General features: G+C 44.8%; 1 protein-coding gene across 1 annotated transcript; it reads right to left on the reverse strand.

Annotated features, from left to right (window-relative positions):
- Positions 1–12,227: 12,227 nt before the first annotated feature.
- LOC139831829 (uncharacterized) lies at positions 12,228–15,596 on the reverse strand. The gene has a single exon (XM_071821176.1). The coding sequence runs from the start codon at positions 15,594–15,596 to the stop codon at positions 12,228–12,230; it is 3,369 nt and encodes a 1,122-aa protein (XP_071677277.1).
- Between the last annotated feature and the right edge of the window lie 1,457 nt (positions 15,597–17,053).

The raw sequence follows: 17,053 nt of genomic DNA on the forward strand, positions 1-17,053 counted from the left end.
GGCACGAGTTTTTCTGGGTTCCAAGTAGGGGAACTGGTTTCCCTTCTACCTTACTTTTTTCCCACCGATCTCTTGCTAACACATTTGACTTGCGAATAGACCGGTCATAGTTCGATGAAAGACTTGGCTCAGGTTGATGAAGGTTCTTCAGCAGTTTCAACTTCTTTTCCAGAGATATAGCTGGCTCCGGCTCAAGCTGGGGCTTTTTCAGTTTCAACATCTGTTGCTTGTGCTGTTCAGCTACGATCTTGGCATTTTCCTCAACTGTATAGTCATAAGGTCTCTTGGGAGGAACCTTAGGCACTCTTGGGAGGGGCTCTTGTTTGCGTCTCGGTGATTTGTTACGACTCAGTGTTGTAGCGGTCCGCCTTTTGCTCTTAGACTTGGGCTGCGGCGGCGGAGAAGGCTCACGCGCCGGCGGGGAAGGCTCACGCACCGGCGGAGAAGGCTCACGCGCCGGCGGGGAAGGCTCACGCGCCAGCGGGGAAGGCTCACGCACTGGAGACGGCTGCATCGGTGGAGAATGCTGCCTCGGTGGAGACTGATACGTCTCCGACGTATCGATAATTTCTTATGTTCCATGCCACATTATTGATGTTATCTACATGTTTTATGCACACTTTATGTCATATTCGTGCATTTTCTGGAACTAACCTATTAACAAGATGCCGAAGTGCCAGTTCCTGTTTTCTGCTGTTTTTGGTTTCAGAAATCCTAGTAACGAAATATTCTCAGAATCGGACGAAATCAACGCCCAGGTTCCTATTTTACCCGGAAGTATCCAGAACACCCGAGAGCCGCCAGAGGGAAGCCCTGGGGGCCCCACACCACACCCTGGCGCGGCCAGAGGGGGGGCCGCGCCGCCCTATGGTGTGGTGGCCCCAGGCCCCCTCCGAGGCTGCCCTTCCGCCTATTTAAAGCCTCCGTCGCGAAAACCCTATTACGTTCGACGAAACCCACAGAAACCTTCCAGAGCCGCCGCCATCGCGAAGCCAAGATCTGGGGGACAGGAGTCTCTGTTCCGGCACGCCGCCGGAACGGGGAAGTGCCCCCGGAAGGCTTCTCCATCGTCACCGCTGCCATCTCCACCGCCATCTTCATCACCGCTGCTGCTCCCATGAGGAGGGAGTAGTTCTCCATCGAGGCTCGGGGCTGTACCAGTAGCTATGTGGTTCATCTCTCTCCTATGTACTTCAATACAATAATCTCATGAGCTGCTTTACATGATTGAGATTCATATGATGATGCTTGTAATCTAGATGTCGTTATGCTAGTCAAGTGAATTTTACTTATGTGATCTCCGGAGACTCCTTGTCCCACGTGTGTAAAGGTGACAGTGTGTGCACCGTGTGGGTCTCTTAGGCTATATTTCACAGAATACTTATTCACTGATGAATGGCATAGTGAAGTGCTTATTTATATCTCTTTATGATTGCAATGTGTTTGTATCACAATTTATCTATGTGCTACTCTAGCAATGTTATTAAAGTAGTTTTATTCCTCCTGCACGATGTAATGGTGACAGTGTGTGCATCCGTGTTAGTACTTGGTTTATGCTATGATCATGATCTCTTGTAGATTGCGAAGTTAACTATTGCTATGATGGTATTGATGTGATCTATTCCTCCTACTTGGCATGAAGGTGACTGTGTGCATGCTACGTTAGTACTTGGTTTAGTCGTATTGATCTATCTTACACTCTAAGGTTACTTAAATATGAACATTGAATTGTGGAGCTTGTTAACTCCGGCATTGAGGGTTCGTGTAATCCTACGCAATGTGTTCATCATCCAACAAGAGTGTAGAGTATGCATTTATCTATTCTGTTATGTGATCAATGTTGAGAGTGTCCACTAGTGAAAGTCTAATCCCTAGGCCTTGTTCCTAAATACTGCTATCGCTGCTTGTTTACTGTTTTACTGCGTTACTACTGCTGCAATACTACCACCATCAACTACACGCCAGCAAGCTATTTTATGGCACCGTTGCTACTGCTCATATATATTCATACCACCTGTATTTCACTATCTCTTCGCCGAACTAGTGCACCTATTAGGTGTGTTGGGGACACAAGAGACTTCTTGCTTTGTGGTTGCAGGGTTGCATGAGAGGGATATCTTTGACCTCTTCCTCCCTGAGTTCGATAAACCTTGGGTGATCCACTTAAGGGAAAACTTGCTGCTGTTCTACAAACCTCCGCTCTTGGAGGCCCAACACTGTCTACAGGAAAAGGAGGGGGAAGTAGACATCAAGCTATTTTCTGGCGCCGTTGCCGGGGAGGAAAGGTAAAAGGTACTCACACTCCGGACCTCGGCTACTAAGCTATTTTCCGCCGTTGTAAGTACTCGAAGCTATTTCCTTTAGATCCTGCAATTGCATCTTTTTGTTTCTTGTTTACACTAGTTTGGCATAATGGAAAAGAATGAGCTTCTTATGATATTTCCTGATTTAAAACATGGATTGTTTGATGCGAAAATTAAAAAACCTATGGAATCTTATTTGCATGCTGGTAGTAATATTAGTATGAACGCTTTGAACACCATTGTTGATAATAATATAGAAAGTTCTAAGCTTTGGGAAGCTGGTTTTCATGATATTTTTAGTCCCCCAAGCATTGAGGAGAAAATTTTCTTTGATGATACTTTGCCTCCTATTTATGATGATTATAATGATAGTGGTCTTTTGGTGCCACCTACTATGGAGAGTAAATTTTGTTGTGATTATACTATGCCTCCTACACTTGATGAGAATAATAATGATAGCTACTTTGTTGAATTTGCTCCCACTATTACTAATAAAATTGATTATGCCTATGTGGAGAGTAATAATTTTATGCATGAGACTCATGATAAGAATGCTTTATGTGATGGTTATATTGTTGAGTTTTCTCATGATGCTACTGGATATTATTATGAGAGAGGAAAATATGGTTGTAGAAATTTTCATGTTACTAAAACACCTCTCTATGTGCTAAATTTTTTGAAGCTACACTTGTTTTATCTTTCTATGCTTGTTGCATTATGCTTCTTGAACTTGTTTATTTACAAGATTTCTTTTCATAGGAAGCATGTTAGACTTAAATGTGTTTTGTATTTGCCTCTTGATGCTCTCTTTTGCTTCAAATACTATTTCTTGCGAGTGCATCATTAAAACTGCTGAGCCCATCTTAATGGCTATAAAGAAAAGAACTTCTTGGGAGATAACCCATGTGTTATTTTGCTACAGTAATTTGTTTTATATTTGTGTCTTGGAAGTTGTTTACTACTGTAGCAACCTCTCCTTATCTTAGTTTTGTGTTTTGTTGTGCCAAGTGAAGCCTCTAATCGAAGGTTGATACTAGATTTGGATTTCTGCGCAGAAACAGATTTCTATCTGTCACGAATCTGGGCTGTTTTCTTTGTAGAAAAATCAGAAAAATATGCCAATTTACGTGCGTGTTCCTCAGATATGTACGCAACTTTCATTAGTTTTGAATTTTCTGATCTGAGCAACGGAAGTATTTATTAAAAATTCGTCTTTACGGACTGTTCTGTTTTGACAGATTCTGCCTTTTATTTCGCATTGCTTCTTTCGCTGTGTTGGGTGGATTTCTTTGTTCCATTACCTTCCAGTAGCTTTGAGCAATGTCCAGAAGTGTTAAGAATGATTGTGTCACCTCTGAACATGTGAGTTTTTGATTATGTACTAACCCCTCTAATGAAGTTTATGAGAAGTTTGGTGTGAAGGAAGTTTTCAAGGGTCAAGAGAGGAGGATGATATACTATGATCAAGAAGAGTGAAAGCTCTAAGCTTGGGGATGCCCCGGTGGTTCACCCCTGCATATATCAAGAAGACTCAAGCGTCTAAGCTTGGGGATGCCCAAGGCATCCCCTTCTTCATCGACAAATTATCAGGTTCCTCCCCTGAAACTATATTTTTATTCGGTCACATCTTATGTGCTTTACTTGGAGCGTCTGTATGCTTTTATTTTTGTTTGTGTTTGAATAAATTGGATTACATCATGCTTGTGTGGGAGAGAGACACGCTCCACTGTTGCATATGAACACATGTGTTCTTAGCTTTTAGTATTCATGGCGAAGTTTTTCTTCGTTAAATTGTTATATGGTTGGAATTGGAAAATGATACATGTAGTAATTTGCTAAAATGTCTTGGATAATGTGATACTTGGCAATTGTTGTGCTCATGTTTAAGCTCTTGCATCATATACTTTGCACCCATTAATGAAGAAATACATAGAGCTTGCTAAAATTTGGTTTGCATAATTGGTCTCTCTAAGGTCTAGATAATTTCTAGTATTGAGTTTGAACAACAAGGAAGACGGTGTAGAGTCTTATAATGTTTTCAATATGTCTTTTATATGAGTTTTGCTGCACCGGTTCATCCTTGTGTTTGTTTCAAATAAGCCTTGCTAGCCTAAACCTTGTATCGAGAGGGAATACTTCTCATGCATCCAAAATACTTGAGCCAACTACTATGCCATTTGTGTCCACCATACCTACCTACTACATGGTATTTTCCGCCATTCCAAAGTAAATTGCTTGAGTGCTACCTTTAAAATTCCATCATTCACCTTTGCAATATATAGCTCATGGGACAAATAGCTTAAAAACTATTGTGGTATTGAATATGTACTTATGCACTTTATCTCCTATTAAGTTGCTTGTTGTGCGATAACCATGTTTCTGGGGACGCCATCAACTATTCTTTGTTGAATATCATGTGAGTTGCTATGCATGTTCGTCTTGTCTGAAGTAAGAGAGATCTACCACCTTATGGTTAAGCATGCATATTGTTAGAGAAGAACATTGGGCCGCTAACTAAAGCCATGATTCATGGTGGAAGTTTCAGTTTTGGACATATATCCTCAATCTCATATGAGAAAATTATTAATTTTTGCCACATGCTTATGCATAAAAGAGGAGTCCATTATCTGTTGTCTATGTTGTCCCGGTATGGATGTCTAAGTTGAGAATAATCAATAGCGAGAAATCCAATGCGAGCTTTCTCCTTAGACCTTTGTACAGGCGGCATAGAGGTACCCCTTTGTGACACTTGGTTAAAACATGTGCATTGCGATGATCCGGTAGTCCAAGCTAATTAGGACAAGGTGCGGGCACTATTAGTATACTATGCATGAGGCTTGCAACTTGTAAGATATAATTTACATGATACATATGCTTTATTACTACCGTTGACAAAATTGTTTCATGTTTTCAAAATCAAAGCTCTAGCACAAATATAGCAATCGATGCTTTTCCTCTTTGGAGGACCATTCTTTTACTTTTATGTTGAGTCAGTTCACCTATTTCTCTCCACCTCAAGAAGCAAACACTTGTGTGAACTGTGCATTGATTCCTACATACTTGCATATTGCACTTATTATATTACTCTATGTTGACAATATCCATGAGATATACATGTTACAAGTTGAAAGCAACCGCTGAAACTTAATCTTCCTTTGTGTTGCTTCAATACCTCTACTATGAATTATTGCTTTATGAGTTAACTCTTATGCAAGACTTATTGATGCTTGTCTTTAAGTACTATTCATGAAAAGTCTTTGCTTTATGATTCAGTTGTTTACTCATGTCATTACCATTGTCTTGGATTGCTGCATTCATTACATATGCTTTACAAATAGTATGATCAAGGTTATGATGGCATGTCACTCCAGAAATTATCTTTGTTACCGTTTTACCTGCTCGGGACGAGCAGAACTAAGCTTGGGGATGCTGATACGTCTCCGACGTATCGATAATTTCTTATGTTCCATGCCACATTATTGATGTTATCTACATGTTTTATGCACACTTTATGTCATATTCGTGCATTTTCTGGAACTAACCTATTAACAAGATGCCGAAGTGCCAGTTCCTGTTTTCTGCTGTTTTTGGTTTCAGAAATCCTAGTAACGAAATATTCTCGGAATCAGACGAAATCAACGCCCAGGTTCCTATTTTTCCCGGAACCATCCAGAACACCCGAGAGCCGCCAGAGGGAAGCCCTGGGGGCCCCACACCACACCCTGGCGCGGCCAGAGGGGGGGCCGCGCTGCCCTATGGTGTGGTGGCCCCAGGCCCCCTCCGAGGCTGCCCTTCCGCCTATTTAAAGCCTCCGTCGCGAAAACCCTATTACGTTCGACGAAACCCACAGAAACCTTCCAGAGCCGCCGCCATCGCGAAGCCAAGATCTGGGGGACAGGAGTCTCTGTTCCGGCACGCCGCCGGAACGGGGAAGTGCCCCCGGAAGGCTTCTCCATCGTCACCGCTGCCATCTCCACCGCCATCTTCATCACCGCTGCTGCTCCCATGAGGAGGGAGTAGTTCTCCATCGAGGCTCGGGGCTGTACTGGTAGCTATGTGGTTCATCTCTCTCCTATGTACTTCAATACAATAATCTCATGAGCTGCTTTACATGATTGAGATTCATATGATGATGCTTGTAATCTAGATGTCGTTATGCTAGTCAAGTGAATTTTACTTATGTGATCTCCGGAGACTCCTTGTCGCACGTGTGTAAAGGTGACAGTGTGTGCACCGTGTGGGTCTCTTAGGCTATATTTCACAGAATACTTATTCACTGATGAATGGCATAGTGAAGTGCTTATTTATATCTCTTTATGATTGCAATGTGTTTGTATCACAATTTATCTATGTGCTACTCTAGCAATGTTATTAAAGTAGTTTTATTCCTCCTGCACGATGTAATGGTGATAGTGTGTGCATCCGTGTTAGTACTTGGTTTATGCTATGATCATGATCTCTTGTAGATTGCGAAGTTAACTATTGCTATGATGGTATTGATGTGATCTATTCCTCCTACTTGGCATGAAGGTGACAGTGTGCATGCTACGTTAGTACTTGGTTTAGTCGTATTGATCTATCTTACACTCTAAGGTTACTTAAATATGAACATTGAATTGTGGAGCTTGTTAACTCCGGCATTGAGGGTTCGTGTAATCCTACGCAATGTGTTCATCATCCAACAAGAGTGTAGAGTATGCATTTATCTATTCTGTTATGTGATCAATGTTGAGAGTGTCCACTAGTGAAAGTCTAATCCCTAGGCCTTGTTCCTAAATACTGCTATCGCTGCTTGTTTCTTGTTTCTTTGCGTTACTACTGCTGCAATACTACCACCATCAACTACACGCCAGCAAGCTATTTTCTGGCACCGTTGCTACTGCTCATATATATTCATTCCACCTGTATTTCACTATCTCTTCGCCGAACTAGTGCACCTATTAGGTGTGTTGGGGACACAAGAGACTTCTTGCTTTGTGGTTGCAGGGTTGCATGAGAGGGATATCTTTGACCTCTTCCTCCCTGAGTTCGATAAACCTTGGGTGATCCACTTAAGGGAAAACTTGCTGCTGTTCTACAAACCTCTGCTCTTGGAGGCCCAACACTGTCTACAGGAAAAGGAGGGGGAAGTAGACATCAGAGACCTTGTTGGCGCCTTCCAACCCGGAATCACAATGAATTCCTTTCGCCATAGAACTGTAGTGTTCTTGGCTTCTCCCAGCTCTAGCAAATCCCCTTCACCGGCAGGGTGGTCAAGCCTCAGCGGCCCATACCCATCCATAACTTGATCCACCCGGCAACAGCGTAGCCAGGTGGAACCGGATTGAAGTGGTATCTTTGATCAGGTATTGGCGGTAAGACATAGCCGACTGCCGCCTTGAGCGTTAAGTAGCCCATCGTTTGGAAATGTAGCTCACAAGGTGTAGACTCTGTGATAAAGTCCACAGGGTAGAGATCAAGATCCATCTGCGGATCCGCAGGGGAGGGAGGAGCCATCTGCGGATCCACATGTGCATCATCACCAGGCAGCTCTGTGGAAGCCACGCTGCTTTTCCGCTGAGATCCCTGGCCGGTAGCATCGAATGCAACTTCTTCTATCTGCGGATTAGGTTGAGGTTGGGTGACTGTGACTGAGCCTGACATTATCATCCTCACTTGCTCCTCTAGCTTAGCAACGCGTTCGTGAACCACATCCTTTTGCCTCTGACGGCTTCTATCCGGATATTTCTTCGTTTCTGCAGGAAACCCAATACACCACGGCTTGCCACCTGATGTGGTTCGTGTTCGTCCTGAGTGTTCAGGATTCCCAAGGGCGCGTGTGAGCTGGTCCTTCTCTCTTTCGGGACGGAACTTCCCCTCTTGAACTTCCTTTGCAACATTTCTAAAGGCTTCGATGGGAAGTGGGTTTTCCTTATGTCTTTGTGTATATATGCAAAACCCTTGTGCGTCCAACGTGCCCCCATGCGCGTAAAACCAATCCCTTGACCGCTGGTTCCATTTCAGTACCTCTGGCTGGATCCCCTTTTTAATTAGCTCGTTCTCCCATTTCTCCCACTTAGGCCTGCCAGCCTTGTAGCCTCCTCGCCCCATGGTATGGAAGTACATCTTATTAGAAGCATTTTTCGTATTGGTGTCTGACCTTTTCTTTGCCTTGTCCGATTTCTTTAACTTCACAAATTCCTCCCATTGGTCTTTTATCTTCTCATAGGGGCCATTGAAATCAGGAGTCTTCCCTTTCTTGACAAAGAAGCTGTCCAATTTCTTCTTGTAGTCGTTGAACTGTACTGCCATCTTCTTAAGAGCCCACTTCTTAACTCTTCGCTGTACGCTATTCCGCTCGGGATCCTCAGGGTCTGGCCTGTCATTCTCACTATCAGAGTCAGTTGGCTCCGGAAAGGTGAAATTTACCAGCAGCTTCCTAAACATCAGACTTTTTAATCTCGTGTCGACATAAGTAACTCCTTCGTCCCCCTTTCCAGGTTTCTTCCATTCTTGAGTGGTGATCGGGACGGTGTCCCTAACAATAACTCCGCATTGACTTACACACTTTTTTGCGTGAGCCTTGGGAGAAATCGGTTCGCCATCTATCGCGATTTCTGTGATGGTGAACCTTTCATGGTCTTCCATCCTTCTGGCCGCGCCTCGTTTAGTTCTGCCAGTAGTGTTTGTTGATCGGGAGGTCTAAAAGAAGAAACAACATTAATACATGTATATGCACAAATCTGGAGGCTTGGTTAATTAATATATATACACCTCGGCGTCGTGAGGTTCTCCCTCGCAGTCGTCACCTTCTCCCTCACCGGAGCCATCTCCACGGTTGTCTTGCTCATCTTCCTCACCGGAGGCGTCTCCACGGGTTCGCTCGTCTCCCTCGCCGGATTGGTTTAGGTAAAGAGAGGTGATATCCTCATCATCACAGATAATCTCCTCGACGAGGAATTCTTTTTCTAGGTCTCGTTCCATAGTTTCTGCAAAGACTTACAAGTTATTCTAATGCTAACGAAGCAGTAATTAACCAAGATAATGATATAAATAAATGATCAAATATTAGAGTTACACATATATATAAGTGCAAATTAAGGATAATGCTCAATACATAATCAAAGATCTGAGTTACACATATAGCTCGATCGGTCCGTAATACATCACACTACAACCTCTCAACGGCGCCGACCGGGTCCTGAGCCGCGCCGGGTGAACACCCAAAGCCACGGAACAGTAACGGGAGCATAGCTAACATGAGATCCCTGCATAACTGACCATCCGATCCTATACATGGTGTCTAACACATACATGTAACGGCGAACGTGCTCGTCCTCGGCTGCAATGCGCCGAGCTACCACCTTCGGCGGGGCCGGCTCCCTCTGAAACGAACGTGGCCCATAAGACCTCCACCAGAGAATATCCGGGTCGACGATGGGACCCGGATTCCGCACCAAGGTGCGCGCCCCGGAAGATAACACCTCCCAGTGCCACCCCGGCGGAGCCCAGTCCCGAACTTCCCCCAACTGCCGCAACTCCTCTAAAATTGTCCTAGCTCTAGGACGCGGCGGGCGCGGCATCGTATGTAAACTAATATTGAATTTGAATAAATTACTTATGAATATATATATCTTAGTACCAAATATTACTACTTTTGTCTAACACATACATTTTTATCTAACAAATATTTCTAACATATAAATTTGTAACAAATATTTCTAACATATAAATTTCACTAATATTTTCTAACATATAAATTTCTAACAAATTTTTCTAACATATAAATTTCTAACAAATTTTTCTAACATATAAATTTCTAACAAAATTTTCTAACTCTAAATTAACTAATATTTTCTAACCCTAAATTTTCTAACAAATATTATCTAACAAATATTCTAACATATAAATTTCTAACAAATATTATCTAACAAATATTCTAACATATAAATTTCTAACAAATTTATCTAACTAATTGAACTACTAAATTTCCTAACTAATTAAAACAAAAAAAATGAAAAAAAACAAAGGGGAGGCCGGGCCGGGGGTCACCTTAGCCGGCTGCGCCGGCCGGGGAGAAGGGGGCGGCGCGCGGGGGCGGTGGCGGCGCGGCGCGGGCGGTGCCGGTCGGCGGCGGCGCGGGAGGAGGCGGCTCGGCGCGGTGGCGGCGCGGGAGGAGGCGGCGCGGAGGAGGCGGCGGCGCGCGGCGCGGTCGACAGCGGCGGTGGGCCGGCGCGGGAAATTTTGGCAGCAATTCGGTAGGAAAAGAGTCCTCGCGTGAAATGGAGAAGAAGGGGCGCGCGGGGGCAGTTATACTGCGACCCTTTTGCACCGGTTCGTGGCTGGAACCGGTGCAAAAGACCCTTTTGCACCGGTTCGAGCCACCAACCGGTGCAAAAGACCCCTTTTTTCGCTCCTTTTTGTATTTTCCCGCCATTTTTTTGCGTGTTTCGCGCGGGATAGGTTCCCGCCACGACGCGCGCGTGGTAGGTTCCCGCCAAACGACGCCACGCGGGATATTTTCCCGCCACGACGCGAGGGATATTTTCCCGCCACGCGATGACGCCGCGCGTGATTTTCCCGCCACGACGCAAGCGACACGCGGTATATTTTCCCGCCACGGCGCCGCGCGGGATATTTTCCCTCTATAAATAGTACGTCCCCGTCTCTCCTACTTCGATCATCACCAAACCCTAGCCCATTGCACAATGCCCCCAAAGCCGCACCCGCCGCCGGTGGAGGTGGACCCGCAGCTCGCGGAGATAGAAGAGTGGGAGGAGCTGCAGCGGCAAGAGGCGGCAGCAAGGAGGGCAGCAGAGGATGAGGTGGACCCGCAGCTTGCAGAGATAGAGGAGTGGGAGGAGGTGGCGCTAGCAGCTACCATAGAAGCATTTGAGCGGCAGAGTCTCCAGGAGCTGCATAAGCGGCCGCGTGTGGCGGATCTGGATAGTGAGGAGATGTATAAGCGTCGTCGTGAGGAGGAGCTGCGGCAGGAGGTGGCAGCCAGGAGGGCAGCAACGTATGCGCGGAAGAACTAGCTAGTAGAAGTTCTTATTATTTTAGTTTAAATTTAGTTAATGTTAAATTTCAATAAAGGCGTTGTCGTTGTTTTAGTTTAAGTTTAGTTAACGTATATTGTTAAATTTCAATAAAGTCGTTGTCTTTAGTTTATATACCCCTTGTATCCCGGTTCCTGGCTTGAACCGGTGCTAAAGATGGTGGATTAGATTATATATACCCTTTTATCCCGGTTCCTGGCTTGAACCGGTGCTAAAGATGGTGGATTAGATTATATATACCCCTTTTATCCCTGTTCCTGGCTTGAACCGGTGCTAAAGATGGGGGGCTAAATCTGGGGGAGGCTTATCTGGTGTTTGCCTTATCTGGGGTGGCGTCATCTAGGGGGGGGGATTATCTGGAGGCACATTGCTATATATAGCCCCCTCCGGGGAGAGTAGAGAGAGCAGCCTGAGAGGCAACGACCAAGAAGGAAAGAGCCTCTCCGGGGAAGTTTCTCGAAGATGTCTTAGATGGCTGGCCGTCTTAGACATCTTCGGAAGCTTCGCCCGAGTAACTCTTCCCGCAAGTCCCGCTCGGAAGCTGCTAGTATACACCCAACAACCAGTAGCTCAGGGTAAGGAGGGCTTCCAGGAGCTTTTCGAAGGAAAGAGCCTCTCCGGCGAAGCTTCTCGAAGATGTCTTAGATGGCTGGCCGTCTTAGACATCTTCGGAAGCTTTGCCCGAGTAACTCTTCCCGCAAGTCCCGCTCGGAAGCTGCTAGTATGTATACACCCAACAACCAGTACCTCAGGGTAATTAAATAGGGCTTCCGGGAGCTTCTCGAAGGAAAGAGCATTTAGTTCAAACGACCAATGTTACTGATACATATCACAACAAACGCTTCACAATATGAGCTCATCAAGGTACAAGATAATAATTAATACATTATGATCGCTTCGACCGTAACCATGGAGTATCTTCAGCATTTAACACGATGGTTGGATCAATGTTCACTGTGAAGGGCGGAATTTCAGCAAACTTATTATAATCTTCTGACATGTCTGTCTTGTCCTCGACTCCCACGATGGTTCTTTTCCCTGAAAGAACTATGTGACGCTTTGGCTCATCGGATGAGCTCGTTTCCTTATGTTTTCTTTTCGTCGGTCTGGAGGACATGTCCTTCACATAGAAAACCTGAGCCACATCATTGGCTAGGACGAATGGTTCATCTCTGTAACCAAGATTGTTGAGATCCACTGTTGTTATTCCGTACAGCTGGTCTACCTTTACCCCTTTTCCATCAAGCTTGAACCATTTGCACCGAAACAAAGGGATCTTAAAAGAAGGTCCATAGTCAAGTTCCCATATCTCCTCTATGTAACCATAATATGTCTCCTTTTCCCCACTGTTAGTGTTTGTTGCATCAATGCGGACACCACTGTTTTGGTTGGTGCTCTTTTTATCTTGGGCGAACGTGTAGAAGGTATTTCCATTTATCTCGTACCCCTGGAAAGTCAGTATAGTCGAAGATGGTGACCCGGCCAACAAGTACAACTGATCTTCAATAGCGTTGTTATTAATGAGATGTGTTCGGAGCCAACCGCCGAATGTCTGCATATGTTTATGTGTTATCCAGTCTTCAGACTGCCTCGGATATTCGGAGCGTACAATATTCTTGTGATCAGTGATATACGGGGCCACCAAGGTGGAACTTTGTAGAACTGTGTAGTGTGCTTGAGTGAAAGAAATGCCGTCCCTACATATCATTGATTTCCTTCCTAGCGTGCCTTTTCCACTTAGTCGCCCCTCATGTCGCGATTCAGGAACACCAATCGACTTAAGGTCAGGAATAAAGTCAACACAGAACTCGATGACCTCCTCTGTTCCATAGCCCTTGGAGATGCTTCCTTCTGGCCTAGCACGGTTATGAACATATTTCTTTAAGACCCCCATGAACCTCTCGAAGGGGAACATATTGTGTAGAAAGACAGGACCGAGGATGGCAATCTCTTCGACAAGGTGAACCAGGAGATGTGTCATAATATTGAAGAAAGATGGTGGAAACACCAACTCAAAGCTAACAAGACATTGCACCACATCCTTCTGTAACCTTGGAAGACTAGCTGGATCGATTACCTTCTGAGATATTGCATTAAGGAATGCACATAGCTTCACAATGGGTATTCGAACATTTTCTGGCAGAAGCCCCCTCAGTGCAACCGGAAGCAGCTGCGTCATAATAATGTGGCAGTCATGCGACTTCAGGTTTTGGAATTTTTTCTCCGTCATATTTATAATTCCCTTTATATTTGATGAGAATCCAGACGGCACCTTGATACTGTAAAGGACTTCAAAAAAGATGTCCTTCTCTGCTTTGGTAAGAGCATAGCCGCCAGGACTTAAGCGACTCCCTGTATCCGTCTTGTAATTCTGTTCTTGCTTGTTCTTTGGGACTTTCATACGATACTGGTCCTCCCTTGCTTCTGGTGTATCTTTTGTCTGCCCATACACGCCTAAGAAGCCTAGCAGGTTCACGCAAAGATTCTTCGTCACATGCATCACGTCGATTGAAGAGCGGACCTCTAGGACTTTCCAATAGGATAGATCCCAAAATATAGATTTTTTCTTCCACATGGGTGCGTGTCCGGTAACAACGTCTTTGGGAACAAATTTTTTCTTCGAAGCCCTTTTTTTGGGAACAGATTGGCCGCCAGGACCCTTTCCAAATATTACTTTTATGTCCTTGACCATATCAAGTAAAGCATCACCGGTACGGAGTTCAGGCTTCTCCCGGTGATCTGCCTCACCTCCGAAATGATTGCCTTTCTTTCTGATGGGGTGCCTCTTTGGAAGAAATCGACGATGCCCCAGGTACACAACCTTCTTACATTTCTTCAAATAAGCACCTTCGGTCTCATCTAAGCAGTGCGTGCATGCATTGTATCCCTTGTTTGTCTGTCCTGAAAGGTTACTAAGAGCAGGCCAATCATTGATGGTCACGAAAAGCAACGCTCGTAGGTTGAATGACTCCTGTTTGTACTCATCCCATGCAAGTACACCTGGTTTGCTCCACAACTGTAAGAGTTCTTCAAATAATGGCCGTAGGTAAATGTCAATGTCGTTGCCGGGTTGCTTTGGGCCTTGGATGAGCACTGGCATCATAATGAACTTCCGCTTCATGCACAACCAAGGCGGAAGGTTATAGATACATAGAGTTACAGGCCAGGTGCTATGACTGCAGCTCTGCTCCCCAAAAGGATTCATTCCATCTATACTTAGACCAAACCTTAAGTTCCTCGCGTCATCTGCAAAGTCCGGGAACTCTCTATCGATTTTCCTCCACTGCGACCCATCAGCGGGGTGTCTCAGCTTCTCGTCTTTCTTACGGTCTTCTTTGTGCCATCGCAACAACCTGGCATGCTCTTTATTTCTGAACAGACGTTTCAACCGTGGTATTATAGGAGCATACCACATAACCTTGGCAGGAACCCTCTTCCTAGGGGGCTCGCCCTCAACATCACCAGGGGCATCTCGCCTGATCTCATACCGTAGTGCATTGCATACCGGGCATTTGTCCAAAGTTTCGTACTCAGCGCGGTAGATGATGCAGTCAGTACTGCATGCATGTATCTTCAGCACCTCTAATCCTAGAGGGCAGAGAACCTTCTTTGCTTCGTACGTACTGTCAGGCAATTCGTTATCCTTTGGAAACCTCCTCTTCATTATTTTCAGTAACTTCTCAAATGGCTTGTCACATATACCAGCCTCTGCCTTCCATTGCAGCAACTCCAGTGTGGCACCGAGCTTTGTGTTGCCATCTTCGCAATTTGGGTATAACTTCTTTTTGTGATCATCTAAAATGCCCTTTAACTTTCGCTTCTCGTTTTCAGTTTCTGCATCTCTGTGTGCATCAGCGATGGCCCGACGAAGATCATCATCAACGGGCTCATCTGATGCCTCTTCATCTTGATCACCTCCACCTGCCTCCTCATCTTCATCATGCCCTGTTGCAGTATCACCGTAGTTAGGGTACATATCATCATCCTCTTCTTCTTCGTCGTCGTCTTCCATCATAACCCCTCTTTCTCCATGCTTGGTCCAACAATTATAGCTGGGCATGAAACCTTTCCAAAGCAGGTGGGAGTGAATGACTTGCCATTCAGGGTATTGCTTTAAGTTCCGGCAATCAACACATGGACAACACATATAACCATCCGCCTGTGGGTTTTCCTCAGCCACACGGAAAAATTCTTTCAGGCCCGAAGTGAACTCGGGCAGAGGTCGGTCAACGTACATCCATTGTCGCCGGTTCATCTACATCAAATATTAAGTTTATCAAAAAACCATTACAAAACATCATAATATATATAGTGGATATTAGCACCGTACAAATGAAAGGGTAAAGTTGTTTAACCTTGATCGAGGAGGGAAAGAAAGAGGAGAAAGCTTAAGTGTCGCTCCGGCACCTCATCTCATTTTTATTTTGTGTAAAATCAAGCGAAATCATTCTCTCAGACATTTCATCGAGCACCTTGTGTGCATGCCAAAGAAATGCAAGGTAGCACTCAACACACACACCTTCTCCTAGCAAAAATGAAGTGAGTGGGCTGTTTGGCCGGGTAGCTGAGCTGAAATAGGGCTGGGGACCTTTAGCACCGGTTCGTGTTACGAACCGGTGCAAATGGTCTATCTTTTGCACCGGTTCGTAACACGAACCGGTGCTAAAGGTTCCTCGGCTGACACGTGCCTGGCGACGAACCTTTTGCACCGGTTTGTGTTATAAACCGGTGCAAAAGATACCTCATTTACACCGGTTCGTAACACGAACCGGTGCAAAAGGTCTCTCGGCCGGCTGCGCACCACGAACCGGTGCTAATGACCCCTTTTAGCACCAGTTCGTGCCAAATCCGGTGCAAAAGCCATTTGGGGCAAAAAACCAAAGCCCTTGTTTCTACTAGTGACTGCTCATAGTGGGAGTAACATAGCTAGTAACATCACACATCTCAAGGCATTTTGGTGACATGACATGTCAATAAATGAAAAAAAAGAGTGAGGTGGTAGTAACTAGTTATGTTACCATAACATCACACACCCCAAGGAAAAATGAGTCTACAACATAATAAATGACACAATGCATGATGATGTCTACGCACGCTTCTATTCCTGTAGACAGTGTTGGGCCTCCAAGAGCAGAGGTTTGTAGAACAACAACAAGTTTCCCTTAAGTGGATCACCCAAGGTTTATCGAACTCAGGGAGGTAGAGGTCAGAGATATTCCTCTCAAGCAACCCTGCAATTACGATACAAGAAGTCTCTTGTGTCCCCAACACACCTAATACACACTACAAGAGATGGGGGATTTGTTGACGAAAACCCTGGTGACAAAAATGCATACCGTCATGGATGTGTCCTTATAGGTGACGAATTCATCTTTCGTCAAGCATTTAAGGTAATGCTTGACGGCATGATTTTTCGTCAACAAAAAATCGTCACCCATTACCCAAGCGGGAAGGGCTTCCATCGTGTCTGTTAATAGGTGAAGAAATCAAAGATCGTGGTGACGAAATAATACTAAGTTACTTTATTAGATGTTATTAGTTTTATATATCATGCGTGACCCACTTGTCAGGAACATATTTAATTAAGTAAAAATTGTGGTTTGGAAGAATCGAACAAGGGCTTTGGCGTGACCGACGCGGAGTCTTACCGCTAAGGTAGATATGGAATTTTGATCTGGATCCGTAACTAGTCTATTCTACATATTTATTTCA

Source organism: Lolium perenne, chromosome 5 (assembly GCF_019359855.2).
Source record: "Lolium perenne isolate Kyuss_39 chromosome 5, Kyuss_2.0, whole genome shotgun sequence".
Lineage (NCBI taxonomy): Eukaryota > Viridiplantae > Streptophyta > Magnoliopsida > Poales > Poaceae > Lolium > Lolium perenne.

What these genes read in the sequence shown, in the direction of transcription:
- LOC139831829 (XM_071821176.1), bottom strand. Translation starts at nt 15,596, where the DNA reads ATGAACCGGCGACAATGGATGTACGTTGACCGACCTCTGCCCGAGTTC.